The sequence below is a fragment of the Thyridium curvatum genome (assembly GCF_004353045.1).
Source record: "Thyridium curvatum strain D216 chromosome Unknown NODE_3_length_876553_cov_77.224826, whole genome shotgun sequence".
NCBI lineage: Eukaryota > Fungi > Ascomycota > Sordariomycetes > Thyridiales > Thyridiaceae > Thyridium > Thyridium curvatum.
Genome location: NW_022156758.1, coordinates 691,387 through 714,500, shown reverse-complemented (window position 1 = coordinate 714,500; position 23,114 = coordinate 691,387). Strand labels below are relative to the sequence as shown.

Sequence of the window (23,114 nt, the reverse complement as noted above, 5' to 3'; positions counted from 1 at the left end):
AAACATTGTTGGACCGGAACATCAGCAGCAACAGAACAATGTCGGTAATTGGTTTCGGTGTAAACCGTGTGACTTTCCCAGACAAGCCATGACTGCACGCACCTCGAAAGCATGACCAGGAAGCACAGGGGACAACGACCAATCTGAACGATGATACCACCGCCCCAGCAGAACAGCTAGGTAAGCCAGGATACTTCTCTGGGGCCTTTTACTCGTCCCATCTCGATCTTGCAAGTCGCACTGACCAGTAGGTAAAACCGGATGAGATCGGATGGGATCGGATTGGGGTGAGGGGGCATGAACACTTGGTCTTTGCGGGAGCCAACTCTGCACCCGATACGACACGACACGCCTCCCCCCCAAAGGGCCACGATCCAGGACACCCGATTCGACGAAACTCATCGTCGGAACCCCCCCCTCCCCCATGCGCGGTCCCATCACGATTCCAACGGGGGTGCCAGTGGGGGAGCAGCGCGAGCAGGGGGGCACACCTGAACCAGACAAGTCGTGTCCTTGGGAAGGACTGGAGGGCAATATAATCCCTGAGCTTATAACTCGTGGAAGAACTCCCAGCCGGAGGCGCCCATATTGGCCCTCGTCGCGAACTCCCTATCTTTCTTTTGCTCTTGTCGATGGGCGCACGTGTGTGAGATAAGTAAAAAAAAGGGATGGCAAGACGAGATGGGATTCATCCAGCCCAATCTGTGCGTCGCATCGTCATCATGTGTCTCCCGCCTGGCCTCGCTTGTTCCTGGCTGATCTCCGCGGCGAAGGACTAGTTTAACCGGGTACCGCTCCTCTCTTCTCTCCCTCTCCCTCTCTCTCTCTCTCTCTCTATACCTCGCTCTCTCCTCAGTCTGCCTTGCCGCCACAATAGCCGTCAAGCGAGGGAGGGAAGAGCATTGGATAGCTGGTTACGAAAGCAGTACGAAAATTGAGCGGGCGTCATGGGCAGATCAGACGCTGGCGTTGTATATGAGGTCCTTCCTCAGGAACAATAACCATGATTATGGCTGGCTGTCACGAGGATTTCGAAAGGCTGAGTGAGGGGGGAGGGTTGGTACCAGGGGAAGAGGCATCATGGATTCGAGCCTATCAAGCACCCACCCTTGGGCCGGGTCGACGCCGCCTCGGTGGGGGTTACGCCTATGCAGTCTCGTCCATACTGCTATCTTTGGAAGCAGAAAACAGTACTTGCAGATGCCAGGGCCGATGTAGCGGGGACTGACTGCATCGCATGGAATGAATGGCTTTTTTGGGGCCTAGCGGGTTGCACAGCGAGAGGAGACCTCGGCCGTCGACAGCAGCAGGCCGACCCGAGGCAGTAATCGCAAGCGAGCGAGGAGACTGGCTTGGGCCCGCGTCTGGAACCCCTGGACCGTTTGGCGATACCTACCTACGCAAGCAAGACTTGCAGTCTCACGCGCTTTCGAGGAACGGCGGCGGGCCGTATCGGGCAGCACAAAGAGCCGCGCTCCAGTTTCGCTGCCGGCTAACGGGATGGGGAATGGGGAATGGCAAGGGGTCCTTTTGGGATCGGGCAGGCAGACAGACATTGGACCTGGAAAGCTAGCCCTAGAGGTTTGTAGCTACCTACCCAGCAGGTGGTTATGGAAAAGAGCTACAGGGTAACGTAGATGTAACGTGTGCCCGCCCAGCGCGCAAAAGAGAAGTGCCGACTGTCCATCTTCTCGCGGTTCCGTTTTCAGGGGGGATATGGGGTCCGCCTTTGCTGATCCCTTATTACGGATGTCTGGAGGGTTTGACAAGAATCGCCGAAGTTTAGCCAGGCCGGTCCAGGAACGGTTCAGCAAAAGGTTAGGCTGCTCCGTACCTGTTACTGTTAGGTCGAGTACGCTGGAGCTGTGCGCTCCACTGGAGAGAAGGGGGCTAACGGCCCTGGAAGCCTACCGCTAAGGCCCGCGCTAGCCCGCTTGGGCGGCAGACCATCGTCCCGAAATGCCGGCGCCAGTTCCCCACGATCCGCCTCCCGCTTTATTGGTTGCTTCTGCTGCGGGATGGGAAGGGAAGGGAAGGGAAGGGGATGGGATGGGATGGATGGGTGTGGTGTCGGTTCGAGGAATGGCTCTGAACTGTTGGCCTGATGGTCGCGGGATGAGCCAGGACAAAAACTCCGCCGCCGTCCTCCGCCGCGCTGTGTCTGTCGGCCTCGACCCCCGGCTTCACGTCTTTCATAATTGAAGTAAGGAAAAAGAAGCTGGATCAATGTCTACCAGGGCCATACGAAGAAGGAGGCCAGATAAGCAAACAAAGTAAGGTATGTCACAGCCCCTAGCGGGAAGAAGGCCGCCGCAAGCCAAGAGCAATCAAGCAGGCCAGAGAAAGGCAAGGGGAGACGAGACGGTTGGCAAATCAAGGCCAGATAAACCAGAGGCCATCCAGCCGGCCGCCGAAAGCGGGAAAGGGGCGCTCACTGCCAATCGAGTACTTGTAAATTACCGGGTGCAATCAATGTGAGAGTGATTGGCTTTGCCGGCTCGAAATTGACATCCGAGTCTTGGGTCGCTCGTTGGCGTCTGCTTTGCTTGATTGACTGCTTACGGCATTGCGGACTGTTTGCTGGCTTCCTTGCTGGGGGGCGCGCACGCATGATCTTCCCCTGGTCTGGATCTGGATCCGATCTCTTCTTTTGAGCCCCAGGTGGAGATGGACCGTTCCGACTGAGGGACATGTTCCGGAACACGCGAGAGGAATGATGGTGCGAATAATCTCGCAAGGGTATATTACGGAAAATTGAATAGGGAAAGCTAGCTCGGAGTATTCATCTTGGCCGGCCATGATGAGAAAGACGCAAGTGACAAGTACAAGTATTGTAGTGCAGCTGAAAAAGACCAGACAGACAGCGTTTCCGCCTTCGGACAGACACCCCGGCTGGGGTCCTCCTTGTTGGGATGATACACTCTAGTTGATGCAGAGACTAACTAACTAGGTCGGCAGCTGTGTGTGTGTGTGTGTGTGTGTGTGTGTGTGTGTGTGTGTGTGTGTGTGTGTGTGTGTGTGTCGCGTCCTCCAGTCCATTCCCCGGTCCCCTCCACCGTCTTCACTCATTCTCCCTCCCCCCCCACCAACCACCAGTGTTCACCCCCAAAGGGAAAAGGGTAAAGGCCCAGCCGGCCCACGATCCCGAGTCTGGAACGGACGGTTGGCCGCCGTGCCTTTTCGCCGCCCCTCCCACCCACTATCTGGGCCTTCCCGTCTGTTACCTGCATAATCATCATCTACCTTAGCTACATGGCCATGCCTGACGGGGCCACCAGTACTTAACGCCAATGGCAGAACCCGGGAACACTAAAAAGGGTGCTGGGGTCGCCTGTTTTGCTGTCGAGTCGACGGTGTTGCTGATTTTGGGCCCGGACGAGTTTGAGTTGATCTGACCGACCAGAAAGAGGACAGGGAAACCAAGAGAAAGAAAGAAAGAGACGAGAAAGAGGAAAAGGGAAAGGGAGAGGAAAAGCACCAAGACTGCAACGATATTCTCGACCCCGTTGACCTGGACCGTCGAGATACAGCAGACACTTCTTTTTTTCTGACTCTTTGGCTTGGACGGGGCTTTTGGGTACCCAGGGCTTGGATTGGCTTGGATTGGGGGGGGGGACAACAACATTCGCTCACAGCATCCATCCCATCCAGCAGCAGCAGCATCACGGGGACAACACCACCACCACCACCACCGCCGCCGCCAGCACACGACAGGATTGGCAGCACACACACAAGGTCCTGCGTCGCACAACCGCACACACACACACACACACGCACCATATACGCAGTCACGCACGCATCCTGGATTGCTGGGTCACGCTGCCAGACACCGTGGCGACTTGACTGCTGTGCCCAAGGGCTCTTTGATCCTCTCGAGGAAGCGCAAGGAGGAGGGATCCAGATCTGAGAGATTGGCAGTAGCAGAGAGAGAGAGAAAGAAAGAAAAAAAAAGAGGACTGGCAGGGAACGGAAGCACGGCACTCCGTGGCGCACTGCAACAGCACGAGCACACCTCACGGGCATCTGCTCTGGGTATTGATTGAGCCGAGCCAGCCAGCGGGAGAACGACGCCAAGGGAGGACGAGAAAAGCTGCTGTGCCGGCCAAGGGAAGACCGAGCTCAGGTCGAAAAGCTCAGCAGCTCGAGCAGCAGCCTGTCCAGCATCACCGGGCATCATCAGCTCGATCATCATCTTTGGAGGCGGATCCGCTGCCGTTGTAGAGCACCTGTGCTGTCTGTCACCCGCACGCACGCGCGCCGCGCCGCGCCGTCTTTCCCCGCGTTGGAACATCCTCCAGCCAAAGGGAGGCCGCAGAAGGAAGCCAACCGGGGGTGCCATCTTTGCAAGACCCCCTCTAGTCAGGGGTCTTTTGGGGGTCCTTTCCGGGGGTTGCATGTATTGGGCTCTCGACCAGCAAATCTCCCTGGTTCCAAGTTGGAAAAGCTCCGGCCGGCGCCACCGCATCGAACAGGGCACCCTCCATTGTGCATACATACACCATTCACTACTGGCCTTGGCTTGGGCTGCCGGTGGGGTTTGGTGTGTAGATGTCCAATTGAACTGAACTCTACAGTAGGTAACCCTCCTTTGACGAAAGAAGAAGGGGGACAGGACAGACAGACAGACACGCTGGACACGGAGGCACACGACAGGACGATCCGACGGCAACCAGACGACGCAGAGATGGGATCGCTTTCGATCGGGCTGCGTGCCCGGCCAGCATCTGCCGACCCTGGCGACCTCAAGGACGCCAAGATTGCAGAGCTACGCGACAGGAGATTCCCGCCCACGACGCGGATGCACCACTCTCCTTCTTCTTCTTCTTCGTCTTCTTCTTCTGCCGCAACGACAGCGGCATTGACAGCAGCAGCAGGCGGAGGAGGAGGAACCGCCACGCCGACGGCGGCCATGACAGCATCCACCAGCGTAGCCGGGCCGACCATCAGCGCCAGCATCTTTAGCAGCAGCAGCAGCAGCACTGGCGGCGGCTCCTCCAGCTCGGGGAGCGCTAAGGCGAGCGCTAATTCCAATCCTGGTAGCCCCGCGCCGCACCAGCAAATCCACCACAACCACCACAACCACCACCAAGACCATATGCAGTCTTCTCACTCACACTCACACTCACATCCTCATTCTCACTCTCACTCTCACCACTCACCACTCATCCCCAGCAATAATCCTACAAGCAGCAGCAGTAGCCCACAACTCTCTTCCTCATCCACCTCCTCCACAACCCCTATCAGCACGGCCATACAAGCAGCAGCAGCCTCCTCCTCCTCCCCTCCGCTGCCGTCCTCTGCTTCCTCCGCCTCCTCCTCGCCGCAGCTCCAGCAGCACCTCCAGGCCTGCCTCCAGGCCCCCGAGCGCTCCAAGCTGGATCCCAAGGACCGCCGCCTGGCCAAGCTCCGGCACCGGGCCAAGACCATGGAGCCGCCCGTCATGTCCTTCTACGGCGCCCAGCCCGTGCCCCTGCCCGCGCGCTTCGCCTCCATCAAGCGCAAGCTCATCGCCGGCCACGAGGACGCCATCGAGGCCTCCTGGGCCCGCCTGCTTGCCGCCCTGCGCGACGAGATCGACACCGTCGTCGCCCGCGGCGCCGCCGCCGACGACGGCCTCTTCCCCAGCATCGGCTTCGCCGACATCGGCGACCCGGCCCGCGTCGCCGCCTTTCAAAAGTCGCTGCAGCGCTGGGGCGTCGGCGTCGTGCGCGGCGTCGTGCCCGACGCCGAGGCCGCCGCCTGGGTCGCCGAGACGCGCGCCTACCTCGAGGTCCACCAGCACGACGTCCGGCCCCCGCCGCCCCAGGACCCGACCTGCTTCGACTTCTTCTGGACCCCCGCCCAGGTCCGCGCCCGCGCCCACCCCAACGTCCTGCGCGCCCAGAGCTGGGCCATGGGCCTCTGGGAGGCCGAGGACGACGACCGCATGGCCACGCGCTTCCCCATCAGCTACGCCGACCGCATCCGCATCCACGTCGGCGACCAGGTGCCACCGCCGCCGAGTCAACAGCAGCAGCAGCAGCAGCAGCGGCCAGCCAACAACTCGGCCGCCGACTCGGTCACCGCCGCCGCCGCCGCCGCCGCCGACACCTCGGGCACCCTCATCGCGCAGGTCGACGGCGGCAGCCTCGAGCGCTGGGAGCCCGACGGCTACGGCCGCGGCGGCACCTACGACGACATCTTCCGCGGCCAGTGGGAGCAGTACAACCCCTGGGACCCCACGGGCCGCATCGTCGCCACGACCGACCTGTACAACGGCCTCGGCGCCTGCTCCGTCTTCCGCATGTTCCAGGGCATCCTGGCCCTGACCGCCGTGCGCCCGGGCATGGTGCGCCTGCTGCCCTCGCCCAAGCTGCTGACGGCCTACTTCCTCCTGCGGCCCTTCTTCGCGCCCAAGACCCCCGCGCCCGAGGTCCGCGAGGGGCCCGAATGGGAGGCCTTCCTCGCGGCCGACAACTGGGCCCTCGAGCGGCCGCCGCCGCCGCCGGGGGAGCAGGCGGCCGCCGCGGCCTCGGCCTCGGCCTCGACCTCGACCGTCATCCACGGCGCCGTGCCGGGCCACGCCCAGCGCGTCACCGAGCTGTGGCACCCGCACCTGCGCCTGCACGAGAGCCTGCTCGCGCCGCCGAACCTGCAGGCCGGCGACTACATCATCTGGCACTGCGACACGGCCTACACCATCATGTCCAGCGCCGGGCCCAGCCGGCCCGCCACCCCGGCCGCCGCGCCGTCCTCCCCCGTCGCGGGCGCCACGGGCGCCTCGACGCCGCCGTCTACTACTACTGCTACTACTACTACTACTACTACGTCGCAACAACAGCCCCAGCCCACAGGGGCGGGGACGGCTACGCCGACGCCGGCCTCGGTCGTCTCCTCGGCGCCCATGATGGTCTACGCGCCGGCCTGCCCGCTGACGCAGACCAACGCCCTGTACCTCGCGCGCCAGCGCAAGGCCTTCCTGCGCGGCCACCCGGGCCCGGATTTCGACTCGACGGGGTCCGGCCTCGGCAGCGAGGCCGAGCACGTGGGGCGGCCCGGCGAGGCCGAGATCCGCGAGACGGGCGGGGAGGAAGGGCTGCGGGCGATGGGCATGGCGCCGTGGGACCTGTCCGGTGCGGAGAAGGAGGTGCAGGCGCGCATGGAGGTCGAGGAGCAGGAGCAGCAGCAGCAGCAGCAGGCTGAGGCGGCGGGGGAGAAGATGGATGTCGATGATGATGATGACGACGTGGAGGATGGCGCAGCTGGGGCGGGCAAGGACAGAGAGAAGGACAAGGACAGGGGCAAGACGCCCGCTGCCCGGTCGGCGGCCGAGGCGGAGCTCGTGCGGCTGGCGAATATCATCTTGTTCCCGGACAAGTACGAGTTCTACATGGCGACGAGGAATAGTACGCCTGATGGGGGCAAAGAAGGGAGGTAGGAGATGGGAAGGAAGGGAAGGAAAGGAAGGAAAGAGAAGAAGTCCAACTAGAAAAAGGGCCAAGAGGGAATAGCATCTTACGATGGAGAGAGAGGGGAGAGAGATAACGTGAGGGGCCATATCTCGAGATGGGGACGTGGCCTGCGTAATTGCAGTTTCTACATTCACATGGAGGGAGAGGAGGATTGTCTATTTCTTTTGTTTATGCTTTGATTTGAGAGCCCGAATATCTGCGTTTTGGCTGTTTTGTTTTCTACTGCGATTTGTTCTTTTTGCATCACCATCTACCTACCAGACCTACTCTATCTGTATATAGCTTCCGACTCATATATCTCGAAAGAGCAAACAGGAACAAGAAGAGCATGGAGGCAGAGAAAAGACAGCGCTCTTTTTCTTTCGCCGTTACATCTTGCGATCTCAACCCCGGAACCCAACTTTATGTGGTGATGGGTGACCAAACATGAGATCAGATATGGTGTTGACTACGCCTGTGTCCAATGGTTGGGCATTCATCTGTCTCTGGGCTAAGCAAACGTACCCAGAGCCTCATCAGAGCTTCCTGTCGCCCGGTCGATATAGCTTAGCCCTGCCATGCTCTGGTCGGGATGTTCGAGCCCCTTCCGCACTGTCGCGTACCCAAGCACCTGGAAGCAGAGGCACATGCTGTGATCCGATCGCGATAGCCGGTTCCGCTTTGAACCAGGCGAGATCTTGGGCCCGAGGCGGGGAGTTACATCGCAGGATGTCCCGTCCCTCTCTACTCAATCTCTCTCCGTGACCAGACTGGGGCCAAGTTGTCTGCAGCCCAGCCGTAAAAAGGGTGCACGCGGGCCCGGCACGAGCAAAACCGAAATCACTCCGTCCAGCGATGCTCATATCTGGGTTAGAGAACGAGATTAACTCTCACGTGGGGGACTAGGAACTTCAGCTTTATCCTCATGTGGCTGTCCACGAGAGAATCAGCTCCGTCTGTGTTGCGCTCGGCGGCACTACGCTGTCCCCACGCAATGCCCTCCTTCTCGACTCTCTGGGTCTCCTTCCTGGGATCTCTCCAAATTTCACGTGGCGGGAAGACCTCCGTTCCGCTTTGGGATAAAAGCCACTGCTCGGGGGGAAACACTGTCGGTGTACGACGCTGCTGTGATTGTCGCGGCTAAATAGAGCAAGACCCAGCAGCAAGCATGACCACCAAACCACCGGGCGCTCCAGGTAAAGCAGAGTCAGTCGACTCTGGGTCCGATGGACCAGGGTCTGGGCAGATTACCCGAAGCAAATATTGACCTGGAGAGACCGTCGGCTTGGCGCTGACTTGGAGCAAGATCTCGTCCCCCAAGTCCCAGTATGGAAGAATTGAGATCCGCCTGCCGTCCCGCGGCGCCCAGCCGGGTTTTTGGACTGCTCTAGATGGCTGTGGCCGATGCGCGATGATACTTTGTCCATAGCGGCCATCGCGATAGCTTTTCGGCTGGGTATGGACGGCCAAACTCTTGGGCGATGCGTGCCATGATGGCCCGTACGATGTGCGGAGACAGGCGGAGCGGAGAGGAACCTAATGTGACAATATAGGTTTTGTATACACGTTATACCCTGCGATCACCTCGCCTCCGCTGCCAAGCACTTGCGCTCGCCCGGTAATGCGCCAGCAGGGGTCGATGAGGGGGTTAGAAAGGCAAAAATGGACGTAAGGAAGCCGATCATCGAGTTAAAAACGCGGCGATGCCTCTCCACGACTTGACGGATAGAGAGCTACCACGCCGCCCCTCAACCACGCGGACTGCCATTCGAGAGACGTTTGATACATCATCCGTGCGTGTGTGTTCCAAACTTCCGCGATGCTCCCTCAGACGATACTCGCCACTCTCCTCCTGGGCCTCGGCGCCACGGCCGTGCCCATCGAGAGCCCCGTCGACGTCATCCGCCGCGCGCCGGCTCCCGGCACCGTCATCACCAAGTGCGCCAAGCCAGGCGTGCTGGCGCTGGCCTTTGACGACGGCCCGTACACCTACACGCAGAACCTGGTCGACAAGCTCAACGCCGCGGGGGCCAAGGGCACATTTTTCTTCACGGGCACTCTGTACGGTGCGTATTACTTGACATCCCTGGCCCGGTGCACTCAAGCAGCATAGAAACCCCCCTTCGTGTGTAATTATACTAATGAACACGACAGGCTGCATCTACAACCAGGCCAAGGCCGTCAAGAACGCCTACGACAGCGGCCACCAGATCTCGTCGCACACGTGGACGCACCCGCAGAACTTCGGCTCCCTGTCCGCCCAGGGCCTGACGGCCGAGATGCAGCGCCTCGAGCAGGCCTTCGTCAACATCTTCGGCAGGAAGCCGGCCTACATGCGGCCGCCCTACCTCGCGACGGGCGGGACCGTGCTGTCGACCATGCGCGCGCTGGGCTACAAGGTCATCACCGACGACATCGACGCCGGCGACTGGAACCACGAGTCGCCGCAGCAGAGCCAGGCCAAGTTCACGGCCGCCGGCGCCGGCGGCAACGGCCACATCCCGCTCATGCACGAGACGTACGACACGACGGTCAACCAGCTCGTGCCGTGGCTCATCAACTGGGCCAAGACGAACAACCTCAAGCTCGTCACCGTCGGTAAGTCTCTTGTTTTCCCTCGCTGGGCTTTTTTTTTGCTGTTGAGACTATGGCTGTAAGCATGATTGTGGCGCAGAGCTGACATGGCAACCGATACCTAGCCGAGTGCCTGAACGACGCAGATGGGATGTACCAGGCTGGCAACTTTACTGGAAACGGCCAGAGCAGATGCTAGGGGATCGACGTATGAGCGAGGTGGAAGCCTTCTGGATATGCTGTGTATGTACAGCAAAACATTGTCTGATATTGGCAAAGTACAGCGAAGGATATCAAGATCTGCCAGGGGGCGGATCGAAAGACCAGGGGGTGCTTCCCCGCGCTAGCTCACGGGCCTGAGTCTTCAGGTCAACCAATAAAACCATCAACGACGTGCAAACCTTACCTGCTCAATCATCACGTAGAAGACAAGGTCTTGTATCATGTGCCCTTCAAGGGGTCACACAAAAAAGATCCTTTGACCGCTGGCACTGTACGCCTTGCCCCGCATCCCACCCCGCGAAGAGCTCTCCCTCTCAGCCTCAGCCGCATCGAAATACCTCAAGATCTCGGAAAGTCAAGTGGTATTAGTGTATATGGTATCATGGGCTTGTTGATAGTAGTGAACACTCCTCCCGACAGGCAAGAAACTCCCGAATTGAGACCGCCACAATGCAACACCTGAGGCCTGTGCCGGATCGTCTACTACTGCGGCCCAGAGCACATGGAGGCGGACAGATCCGCACACGACCCAGCGTGCAGCGCCGTCAACCGCTGGAAGGTCGCGCTCGAGCAGGAGGAGAACTACCTGCGGGCGTGCCCCGGCAACGGCCCTGCGTCCCCGCCGAACCGCTTCCAGCGCTCGGCCGGGAAGTTCGCAAGCACGGAGAGCACGCAGGTCTACGTGCTGGGCCAGTGGAGGTACTTCGGCGGCGCGGGTGGGCACCAGGAGGCGGTCGAGGTCGTGCTGGAGCACCAGCTCGACCTGCTGCTGCTGTGTCGCGCGGACGATTGGTATACGCGCATGCGAGATCGGACACCCGCGCTGCTCATACGCCTGGGACGAGACCTTGAGGGGCTCACATTTATCGAGTGGTTCGAGACGACGGCGAGAGATCCGGCTTACGACTGGCAGGATCTGGACCTGCCGTTCGTCGATGCTACCAAGACCAACCTCTTCGAGCCGATCGCGTGGAAAGCGGAGGATGCTCACTCGAGCCACCTGTTGGCGCCGATGCTGATCGGCATCCGGAATCTTGTTATCTTGCAACACTACCGCTTGACGATGGCTTTGCTTGTCGGGCGCCTTCCCCAAGAGCTAGTGGACAAGGTGGTAGACGAGGTGCTGGTGCATAACCGTGGGCGGGAGGAGCTGCGTGGAATGCCTTGGGAAATAGTTGAGACGACGATCAAGGCCATAGCTTCAGACCTCCGTGCCTTGTACGAGGCAATGCAGCGATCCAACCCCTACGTGTGGGAGGTGATGCTGGACACCCCCCGCATCGCTGTCGGAGACATCCCGATTATTCCTATCGCCGAAACCCTCTATCTCGAAAACCGACGGATGGGGGCCGCGGCTGGGTTGATGAAAGAGTCGTCGGCGATCATAAAGCCCTATTGTGCTGCCTGGGAGGAAACTCCCTTTGCCTTCGATGTGCTTCGGGCTGTGTCGAGCACTTATCCAGCACCGCCGAGGGAACCAAGCGTTAGTAACTTTCTACGGCTGATGATGTAGGGCTTGCCGAACTTGTGCGCTTTTGGAAGAGGGTCAATGCACTGATAAAATCCCAAGTTGTACACGTATCGGTGAAACTACAGTAGCCTTATTGATGTTCAAACAGAGCCTCAATACAGCCTGAGGGTCTTTTTGGCCTCAGCGATGTCCAACCTGTAATGTGGTCGGGACAGGGTTCTGCATGATTCCAGAAGCTCAGCTGGGGGAAGATCTGCAGTGATATTACTAAACTTGTCTCGTCCATAGTCACACCCACTGTCCCACTGATATGGGGGCACAATCCTCATCTGCAGTGTCACCCTGTGGTTGTGGCTGAGACGCATGTCAGCCTGGCGCGGATGAGGGAAGGCTGTCCTACCATTGTCTGTTCTGCTCTTCGGGCTACAAAACTCCCGTACGACCAGGAAAATCTCGACCTCATTCTTAGCAATTAAGAGTCTTAGGTGCCCAGCATGGAGTCAGTGTCACGGCCACCGACCCAGGTTGTGGTGCCTCGAGGGCACTATCAGACCGCGTCGCAGAATGTTTCCCCAATATCCGAGGAAGCAGAGACAACCCTGCCAGGCGGAGGCGCCGAGAGATCTGGCCTCGAAAATGCTCTCCATGCTGAAAGGCAATCTTGCCGTGTCAGCGACCTTAGCGACATATATAATAGCGACTCCACAACTTTACCTTGCAACGACCCCGAGACAGGGGGGACTCACGGCACACGAGAGTTCAGAAGGGAGAAACTTCAACCATACCGGTTGTTGACAGATTGTGTGGTTATTATTGCACCACTTGTGTTTTTGGCTTTTGCGCTCGCAGTTCTGTTTCTAGAAGCAAAGGACTACGAAGATGACGTTTATGCAAAATGGCGGAACGCAATTACAGTTGTAAGAATGCATGGGGAGTCTAAGCAAAGCAAAAGAAATATCGCTGACAAAACCCAGTCAGCAACTATTTTCCCGATTCTGTTTGCTTCAATTGTTGGAAGACTGGTATATCAAGCTGCCAGATGGAAGCTCGAACAAGGTGTTAGCCTCGGGACGCTTGAACAATTGATTGGCAGCCAGACCGTGGGCACAACCCTATTGACGCAGATCAGACTGCGCTCTTTCAACTTCCTTGGCATCGTCCTGCTTTTGCTCTGGTCATTATCGCCGTTGGGTGCTCAAGCTATTCTTCGAATGCTTGGTTCGAGCTATCAGCCGAGGGTTGGACCTTCTCTTGTCTCGTACTTTGACACGGCTGCCGTGTCCAACTTCTACAATTGGTTTCAAACCGAGTACGACAACTGGGAGACGATTCAATCCCGACTGTCTCGGCTTTCGAGTTGGTATAGCACCCTTTTGCTAACACCGGGAGCCTCGAAGAACGACACAATGGATCTTTGGGGCAATCTCAAGATTCCGCTCCTGGCGTCATCCAATTCTGATTCCAAAAATGAGTCGTGGCACGAAATCGCTGGGGAACCCGACTTTGAATCGTACTCAGCGTTGGCTGGCATACCCATCACTCATGTTGCTGTCGGGAACACGACATTTTCGCTGGAGTCCAGCCACATCAGTCTCCGTTGCTCAAAGTCTCAGGCTGAGACCATGAATTACTCCAAGCCGCAGCTACAGGATCTTGAATGGGATGATTCTGATTGGATTGGCCAGCGAGCATCCAACAATTTGACTCGAGCGAATGGAACTTCGCATGGTTTTCCAAGGAACAGAAGTGAAATCTTCACGAGAGATCAGACCCCGGCCTCTACCGCGTGGGGCCTAGGCCTGGATCGCTTCGTTGACAGTGCCTGGTTAATCCATGGGGTAGCGACACCAGCTATATTTACCCACGAGATCGGCATCGAAACTGGACCGACGCAGCTCAACTTTGAGCTAGCGATCCAGCAAATGTATCCGTACAAACCATACAAGGTTCAGGCATTATGCGCTGTCCGTCAGCAATACGTCGAATCTCGCGTGCACTGCTCACGACGCGAGGTATCAGCCCGCCAAAATTGCGCCGTCACAGCGCAGCGTGCCTCGCAACTTCAGCAGCCCCCGGAAAGCATATCTCCGCTCTCATTTTCCCAGATCTTTCGCTATGTGTCCAAGGAGATGCCATTGGCGGGCGGACGTCCATCGGCCTACGGCGCAGACCTCTCAGTTCAATACCTAGTCGATCCAACCTTCGCAGATCTAGACAAGGCGCTCAATGTGTCGGGCTTCGTCCAAGCCAGTGATGCCGAATTCAGCAACCGCCTGACACAGCTGCTCAATACCTACTTGCTCCTCAGTCAAACATTCTTGTCGATGTCGTCTGGGAGCATAGACCCAAACGCCAAGTTTGACCCAAACATCACAGTCGCAGTGGATACGGAAAAGTTCGTCCAAGTCTATACCATCCCCAAGTTCTGGGTGGTGCTTTGCGTTGTGGCCTGTAGCATTCTCCTCTCTGCCGGGATACTGAGTGTTGCTCTTGTTCACCTTGCGGACGGGCCCGAGATCTTTGGCTACGCGTCCACGGTCATTCGCGATTCCAGGCATGTCACTTTGCCTGCTCATGCCGGCAAAATGGAGGGAATCGATCTGTCAATACTTGCAAAGAACGAGAGGGTACGATATGGCTTCACAGAGACTATTGTAGAAGGCAGATCGCTGCTTGGAGTTGGACGTGAGCACGAGACTGAGAGCATTATACATCACCTGCGGTAATGCCAGCGTCTCTTGCGATTGGGGTGTTCCTCATTCTTGTACAGGTAGATGCTATCGTTATTTCATAATAGACAGATTGAATCCGAGAGATCGAAACAGGCTCCTGACTGAAAAATTGATGTCGAGAATTGCCCGAAAGGCTGGATTTCAGAGTCCTCAATCACCAAGTGAAATATGGCCCAATCCTCCGACACCCCTCATGCTGTCGCTCATCATATTCGAGAGAATGGATCCATACTCGTATACTCATCGCAACGTACTGCAGTGCACAGGTCTGTCATTAATCCCGCTCCAAACATGGATTGTTTCACACATGTGACCTCTGAGACTCACCAGTATATTTGTCACCGTAACATGACAATATCAGGATTTACGAGAGTATGCGATTCAATTGGGCCTGCGTGGGTTCTAGCTTAGCAGTAACGGGACAGCCAACCGGGGTTCATACAGTTGATAGACGAAATGGGGCCTCGAGATTGTACACGTCGTGACGCATCTTATGGAATATTCCCGTCAGCCTGTGGGTGAACAACTTGGAAAGGACTAGACTACCTGTATCTTGAAATTGCCAGGCCCGTAGACTGCTTTCAGGTATCGCAGAAGGATCCATGGGTCTGGTGCGAGGCGCGTGTGGATCTCCTGGACAGTCGTCTTCTTGCCGCTATCTCTGGGATGGGGAGGAACTTCTGCCATACTGACGTTGCTGTCACCACTTGTTACTTTCAACAGAAGAAGGTCGAATGTGCTTTGATCAAAGACTGAGAGGACGGATACAGATCTTCAGCCGCGTGAGGGGTTGGGGATGTTCTTGTGCGATGGTTAAATCTGCCCGGTGTGCCTTATTCGCGCGCTGGCCAATAGGATGGCGTCTCTAATAACGCGAACAATCGGGCCACAGCATCGGCTTCATACCAGATCAAGATAGGATTCAAATTTTCTCGGCAACGTACGTTCCAGCTGCCCCTGTCCATTCATGCATTCCTTCCACCACAGCAACGCCTATTTTTGCCTTCCTTTGGGGCCCAGCCTGAAAAGGGACCTGATTGCCCAACACAAAACCAGGTTGAACTATGCTGTTGGGTTATAGTTTGGTCTAAAATTACGATGGTATTCGCGCCCAGAGGAGCAATTGTGATCTTTTGTCTCTATGGCCTCCAGTACTTTGGGTGTTATTGGGCCTCCAGTGAGAGCTTGAATCCTATCCTTGAAGTGGATAGGTACGATCCGAAGCTCAGTGCGCGCGCATTGGCTCATCGTGTTCAGCACTGAGCACCAATCGTCAGCCTATGAGATTGTCGCATGTCCTTAAATCTGCTGTTTTGTGCCCAAAACGAATAAACCCGATAGGGAGAGTGCCTGATTCCATACCACGTCAATTGCCTATCTACAACACCATTGCCCAAGCATCTTGACAGTAAAATGGGTGGCAAGTGATCGGGCAAGCTGCATAGCTCCAGTCTGGTGCCCGAGGCTTTCGAGACTTGGTGTTTGCATTCGGGTGTCGGCGGATCGCAACCAAACATTGTCGCTGGCATACAGCTAAACGCGTGTTGGAAAGGCGTGTATATGCAACTGCTTCCTAGGGAATACCCACCCTTGATGCCATAATGCCTCAGCTTCGGAAATCAGGCCTCTGGAACCTTGGTCCGCCTTATCAAACGGTACGGTACCCTGAGAGTTGTGTCACATTGACTTCATCTCGCCCAGGACCTGATGTCTATGTGCGCTCTATCAAGCCAAAAGAAACCAAAGGGAAGGGATGGACAGTCTTGCTTATTAACTTGCAGAAGTGTTTGAACACGGGTAACAAAAAGTTTCCTTCAGATGATGAGTCAACCCCTAATGCAAAGCAGATTTCTAGTTCCATGCTTTGTTTTCAATCCAATTTATTGGCATGTGAAAGTCAAGGTAAGTCTCTACTACCTGGAATAGGAGAGAAAGATCAGATCTTTGCATGTAGTCATACTTACAATCGAAGCCATCGGGCTTAAGTAATGACTGGTCATTCAATCAGTAAGGCCAACAAAGTCATGTCACAAGTTCTAGTAGAGCAGATGTGTGGAAGAACTCGGTCTAGTCGTTCAGTCTCAGAAATTTGTGATGAGTCTGGTGTTATTCACATTGTTCCAAAGACATCATGCCTTCGCGTTAAACGTACCGTTCTGAGCGATATGGTCATGAGAATGCATTCTGAACACTACCAGTCTTTAGCTCGGTCTAGATTACCGCCTCCGGTCAATACACCGTAATCGTCAACCCATATAGTAAATGAACTGAGATTGTTCAAATGTGGCATAACATCATGGCATACCCAATTCAAAAGAGATACTTTTCCGCTTCCGCGACCATAGACAGATACACTCATTCAGTGAATCACTGATAGATACAGGGTAATAACGGAATAAGATCACTTGTCTGGCGTCCTTAACAAACATATTGCATTCGGTTTACTCACCTTGTGATAGCTTCATGGTATTGACTGACCAATCACCTGACGTTCTAGGATTGCTCAGTGTGTTACGTACTTTGAAAATTCGCTTTGGTCAGATATCGCTTTTATTGGTACAACCTCCGGCTTCGGCCCTGCTGTGTAGCATGATGCTCAGATGCGGTGAGAGGAGGGGTCACATTCGTCGGGCGAGCTGCAGGCTGCATGTGCAAGCCAAGCCAGTTAAAATGAACGAGCATGAGCATAGGTGCATCTCAGCTTGTCAGCCGTCTCCCTGAAGTTGCTGAATAGGACACCAGAAGTCGTCCGGTTGCCGCCAGCCTGGTTTGCGAACCAGGGCAATAGGCGACCGATGACGTGTCTTGTTCAGCCTTTTGCTCGTCCCATTATCACTACTCTTTCTTTCTCCTTCAATTCCACCCATGTTGATCATTATGTTTGGTCTTCCCAATATTAATTGCCTTTCTTTGTGCGTAGAAGTCTAAACGCAAACAGGATCAAGCAAACAGAAACCACGAAGAGACCTGATGGCCCGACTCACACTCAAGTTTCTCCAATCATCAAACACCCGGCAAACATCACTGGCATTCTAAGTGTTTCTGGAGACGCAAACCGGGCTCTGCGTACGTTGTAGGGCCGCCCACCATGGCTGCCTTGCCAGAGTTCCAGCTCGACGATGTTCCGATTGATATCGATGCACTCTCTGCGTTAAACCACGACACTGACGAGGAAGATACCATGAGCGCCGAAGATCAAAATTTGGATGAGTTCCTTCGAGCCCACGGGTTTCGTCTGGCAAACCAGGGTACAACAAGATTCTGGCCTCGACAGCTGGTCTGGGATCTTTTGACTCGCGAACGAGTTGAAAGAGAGATGCAAAGCCTTGGAGTTGAAAACTATCTCGACTACGTACGCCCAGCACAGATTCCATCGGCGGTTCCTCCGAAAAAGACGTATCTCGTGATCTTCGCTATTCTCGTCTTGGTTGATAAAGCAAACCTCATATCAGAGTTTGTGAAGGAGGAGCTATGCGACCACGATCTTCCTCTATTCATGCTAGACAAGGGAGACGGTAAGGTGAGACTTCGACGCCAAGGCAACAGGGATCAAGAGCTCAAATGCTTGAAATCCTGGAGACCCGCTGCATTGGATAGCTTCATCGCAAAACAACGACAGTTCACAGTACACAGATTTGAACTTGATCATGACAACAAAGCACAGCACTATCAACTAGACGAGGACACGATCTTCCCCTGGACTCAGGAGCGCAAAGCTTCGAAAAGCTTCAGCGGCGGGTACGCGGATGTCAGGATTGTTAAGATTGACCGCCATTACCACAACTTCGATAGAGTTCTCGACGGTGTGAGTAATCCGTCGCACCCAGCTCCAAGAAAACCAACCGCATTTGTGTTAACTTAGTCATGTACAGCTTGGAATCCAGGGTGACGAGTTCGCTCTCAAAACTCTGCATAGCAACGGTCTCAACAACGCCGCAAAGTTTCGAAATGAGCTGGACCAACTCAAACGGTTTGGTGGGTTAGTCCATAAAAACCTTATTACGCTTCTTGCCACCTATGAGATTTCTTCTCAATATCATTTCCTCTTTCCGAAGGCCAATCAAAATTTGGAAGACTACTGGGAATACAAAATCCCGACTTCGCTGGATCTGGACTTTGTCAGATGGGTGGCACGCCAATGCGCGGGCATTGTTCGCGCGATCAGTATCATTCATGACCCGACACATCTGCAGGGAGAAAAGAAATACGGGAGACATGGAGACATCAAACCCGATAACATTCTTTGGTTCAGCACGAACGAAGATCCGAGAGGCCTTCTTGTGGTTGCCGATATGGGACTGTCATCTTTCAATCGAGATACTAGTCGTTCGAACATACCGAATGAGAAAATCCCTGGAGTCCCAGGCTACCGGCCACCTGAGTGTGACGTCAAAGACGCGAAAGTGTCACGAGCTTTCGACATATGGACTCTCGGCTGCCTGTTCATGGAATTTATGGCTTGGTGTCTGGGAGGTAAAGAACTCCGGGACAAATTTGAAGAGGATAGACAAACCATCTACATCACCGGGGGGATTAATAACATATTCTTTGGCGTCTTGAAGCACAAAGACCATGTTCTTTATGCAGCTCAAGTCAAGCCGGCAGTATCTGAGGCAAGTGGTTCCCACCTCCGTCCTGGACAATGTTACGACGACACAGATTTACCAACATTTCTTAGTGGTTTTCCAAACTCCATAACCACCCGAACTGTACTGGATTCATTCGAGACGTGTTGGATGTCATTGAAAAGACAATGCTGGTCGTTCTTTCAAAAGACCGGGTTCGAGCGACTTCCAAAGAACTGGACATCAACTTCAGTGAGATCTACTCCAAGGCTATCCGAGATGAAGCATATTGTACTCGACCACTTCACCAATCTCGTCAAGTACTGTCAACTCCAGAGGTACGACTCGACTTGAACCCGATAGCACAACGAACTATCAATGAACGGAAGCCTGCCTTGAGCGAGTTTGTCGGCCAGCCGGAGGAGCCACTGGCTGGAACAGAGATGGAAAGTATGGATATCTCCTGAGAAGTATCCTGGTCTTGCAGTTTGGCAGTTTTTACTTCACATCTCGGGGTCATTTTCGTTCTGGATGGATAAGATTGCTTGGAATACCAATATTACACTGCCTTTTCCTACTCAGTATTCTCCTTATCCCCCCCATAGCAAAAATGCTGAAATATTGCTTCCCACGAACGATTAGATGGGTTGGTGAATGATGGCAACGCATACATAAGGCCACAACAGTCCCTGTGCACTGCTGCTAGTAACATATTGGATTATGTCCCCGAGCATAGCCCTTCAGCGGATCTGGACTACCCATAATGTTCGAGGTGGACAGCCTGTTGGAGGCTTTGGATTTCGGCCTTGCTGGATTGTGAGATATATGGCAGTGTGATTGAGCGAGCGAAGAACCCTACCGGCGTCAAGTCACGAGGGATCGTGCACTGATATCTCCCTCGCTTCCACTGTACTACATGTTAGACCTAGTTGAGGCGGCTTCAAGGGCATATTCTCACGTACAATAACAGATGTTTTGCCCCAGCCGAATAGATTGGTAAAGAATGTCTCCAAGGCATTCTGTTCGGTGTAGGTCGCTCGAACAATCGCAACAGGCATCGCGGACAGATGGTGTTCAAAGACTGGGCTCGCTGGGCGCACATGATAGAATCGAGAAGAAGACTGAGCGCGGGCGGGATTGGTACTTATGGCAGAGCCAATGCACGCCCTGTGCCAGTTTTGCTTGATTGGAGGGATTTGATCGTGCCACTGCAGATGCATGTTGCGGGTCACAAGTCCTACACTCGGAGAGCTTGGGCCAGGCAAGTTGCCAGCGAGATCGGGCGTCAAGACACGCATGCTAGGCTGTGCTCAACCGTATGCACAGTCTTGTGCATGGATAGCGACTGGACCCGTAATCATTGGTCAAAACTGCGCCACTGATCCACTGGCCTTTTCTCATGCTGTCAGCCTGGTTCGCGGCCCGCCTTCCCAAAAACATCGCAGCAGTTTTTACCACACCTACAGGCCAGCTGATCGTGAAGATCGAGAATGAACTGGATCACCGATCACTCAGGTCTGAAAGATGGGGATCTCGGCCAAGTCTTCAAGTATAGAGAAGACCAGAGCACGGTAGTGCGGGTGTCAGCGAGGAGTAAGGTAACGAAGTTCTGCCGCCCGAACCTGGAGCATTCCCAAGCTGACAATTATGAAGGAGGCGTTCGTCTGGAATCTGAGCGGAGACACTGAATGGGACTGCTGGTTACAGGATGTGAGTTTCCCAGTCTAACTGGCAAGGTCTTGATTAGGCCAGATATTGACTTATGCTAGGAATGCCCTAGCATTGACCGTGACTTTGGCCCCGGACTGGTTTTCGTGTCAGCAATATTCCCTCATCGTGCATTGTTGACTAGAGACAGTCTAACGAACGCAGTATCGCCAAGCGCATTCACGAACCTCTGGCGATTCTCAACACGAATGGTACTTGGAAGATCCCACTCGCAGAATGGGTTGAGCATAACTTGACACCAGAACGGCGAATCACACACCGGGCACTCACCTTTGAGACCATAGCTGAGAAGACGCGTCACGTAGGCTCATCGAAAGAGGTCCCTGTCATGAGCGGCCAACGAAGTGTCCGATCCTTGCCTTTTTCTCAAAAGGTCTTCCGAAGCCTGACAGCAAAATTTCACACGCATGGTTCGATAGCTTCAGTTATCAGCCGAGCTGATATTCCGGTCTTTTCTAGCAGCCAGGTACGACTGGAGGATGAGAATGGGGACGATCATCCCGCATATGGTGAGTTACGCTGATGGGGTCACATTGTCCCATTGCTCACCCATTCATCACATGCAGTGTACAATTGCCGAACAAGCAACGCCTGGGAGATGGACCTAGCATTATCTGCGACCTACTTCCCCGAATATGGCCTTACCTTTGCTATCATATTCGGCTGTCCTCTCCAAGTCGAGCAGGAGATCCTGATGAGGGTAGCGGCGTCACTTGCACAATGTGAGCATCCGATGATTCTACCAGGTATTTTTGCCGAGCTAGAGAGGACACGACATGTGAACTTCATTGAAGCTGTGATCGATGAAATAGAGACCAAGATCTTCCAGCTAGACTTCACCCGAAAGGACATGGAGGGCCTCCCTGATGCCGAAACCGAGACCCGAAACCAACAGAAACGGTCAGCATGGCTTGATACTACCTATCTCAGGAATGGACTCATCACTTGGAGCCGCCAATTAGGGAAGATGTCTCGCCATGCTGAGGAAGTAGATTTGACTGCCAACACAAGCCATCCAAACTCCCGCTCTTATCATCCATCCCGAACACAGGACATGTCGAGTTTGAAGTATCTAAATGACGAGATGCCTTGTGCCGAGGCGCTTGTTGAACACGACCAAGTTCATTCCTGCTTTCAGAAGACAAATGAGAAGACGGTGTCAACCAATCCTGAAGTTCCAGTCCAAGGCAAGTTTGAACCTTACACTGAAATCCGAAAGCTCAGAATGTCTCCGCTTAGAGCTTCGCCCCGTCCTACAACGGTCTTTATTGAGTCAAGCTAACGTTTGTACCTCAGGAGCTCAAGCGTTTCAGTCAATTCAAGACCACAGTAGTGATGTATCAAAGGTGGATGAGCGCAGTGATGGGATGGCCGCGGCTTCCCTACGTCGTATTGGCCGTCGTATTCATGACCGACTTGAGGACATCATCGACGAATATGATGATAAAATCAGAGACTGCACCATGAGAATCGAAGGCATGGCGATGGCGACTCAATGGGTTAGTGAATGTAGCAATTACATATTGAGGTCTCTCGAACTAATTTGCTTTAGGCTTACGGAGAAACGAATGTTCAGATTGCTATCGGCACGAATCGTGACTCAAAGCTAATGAGATCTATTGCCTTTGTCACCATGTTCTTCCTCCCTGGGACCTTTCTAGCGGTACGTTGGCAGCTCGAGCTAAATGCAGAATCTGGCCTTGTGAAATGGGAAATGCTAATCTGATGTAGAGCGTGTTCTCAATGGGCTTCTTCAAGTGGGACGGGGACTCTGGTTCTGTATCAAGCTACATCTGGATCTATGCCTTGACGGTAGTGGTATTGACTCTCCTAACCGTTGGTCTCTGGTGGTATTTCATTCAGTACCGTCCCTCAAGACGGTCCAAGATGGCAAGAAGTGACGAGGAGGTTGGGTAAGATCCGGAGGCAAAGGAGTTGTGTTTATTCGCATTATTCCCTTTTTCTTTCATTCCTATCGATTAACCCCCTAGCTTTCTTGGACCCTGAAACTCAGATTGTCTAAGTTCTAAGTCTACTCCTACAACATGGATTGTGCAAAAGTGGTGTATTTGTCAATGGTTCGCCGCAGATAATGTCTATGTTCAAGGTGATACAGGATCGAACCAATTGTTCAAAGGAAAACATGTTCATCCATACAGAGCCTTAGCTCATGAAAGTGATGTCACACTGGTAAAGGACAAGTCCATCCATCAACTGAAGCCAGCTTCTCAGAGCTCAACCTTACTTTCAAGTATACTTCTTGATCTCATACTTTTTCAAACTAGTCAGGATCCGATACCCTGAAGCTTGGGTTTCACTTACATCGGTAAGCTTTCTGGGGGCCCTGATATGGTACGTATTATGCCTCATCTTCAGAAAGGATGTCAGTCAA

The 23,114-nt window shown here is 54.6% G+C and overlaps 4 protein-coding genes across 4 annotated transcripts; all 4 read left to right on the top strand.

Annotated features, from left to right (window-relative positions):
* Positions 1 to 4,684: 4,684 nt before the first annotated feature.
* Positions 4,685 to 7,417, top strand: E0L32_000915 (uncharacterized protein; the record flags this gene model as incomplete). Its single annotated transcript, XM_031144099.1, has 1 exon — positions 4,685 to 7,417. One exon carries the CDS (start codon positions 4,685 to 4,687, stop codon positions 7,415 to 7,417), a length of 2,733 nt encoding a protein of 910 aa, XP_030994449.1.
* A 1,832-nt stretch (positions 7,418 to 9,249) lies between these two features.
* On the top strand, positions 9,250 to 14,423 carry E0L32_000914 (uncharacterized protein; the record flags this gene model as incomplete). The annotated part of the gene is made up of 6 exons (XM_031144088.1): positions 9,250 to 9,496; positions 9,585 to 10,028; positions 10,105 to 10,212; positions 10,724 to 11,709; positions 12,183 to 12,614; positions 12,672 to 14,423. The coding sequence occupies 6 exons, from the start codon at positions 9,250 to 9,252 to the stop codon at positions 14,421 to 14,423; spliced, it is 3,969 nt and encodes a 1,322-aa protein (XP_030994448.1).
* A 3,094-nt stretch (positions 14,424 to 17,517) lies between these two features.
* E0L32_000913 (uncharacterized protein) lies at positions 17,518 to 19,461 on the top strand (the record flags this gene model as incomplete). Its single annotated transcript, XM_031144077.1, has 3 exons — positions 17,518 to 18,234; positions 18,302 to 19,033; positions 19,108 to 19,461. The coding sequence occupies 3 exons, from the start codon at positions 17,518 to 17,520 to the stop codon at positions 19,459 to 19,461; spliced, it is 1,803 nt and encodes a 600-aa protein (XP_030994447.1).
* Positions 19,462 to 20,641: 1,180 nt separating this feature from the next.
* On the top strand, positions 20,642 to 22,639 carry E0L32_000912 (uncharacterized protein; the record flags this gene model as incomplete). Its single annotated transcript, XM_031144066.1, has 7 exons — positions 20,642 to 20,704; positions 20,764 to 20,810; positions 20,867 to 21,231; positions 21,289 to 21,983; positions 22,036 to 22,221; positions 22,275 to 22,385; positions 22,454 to 22,639. 7 exons carry the CDS (start codon positions 20,642 to 20,644, stop codon positions 22,637 to 22,639), a joined length of 1,653 nt encoding a protein of 550 aa, XP_030994446.1.
* Positions 22,640 to 23,114: the final 475 nt, after the last annotated feature.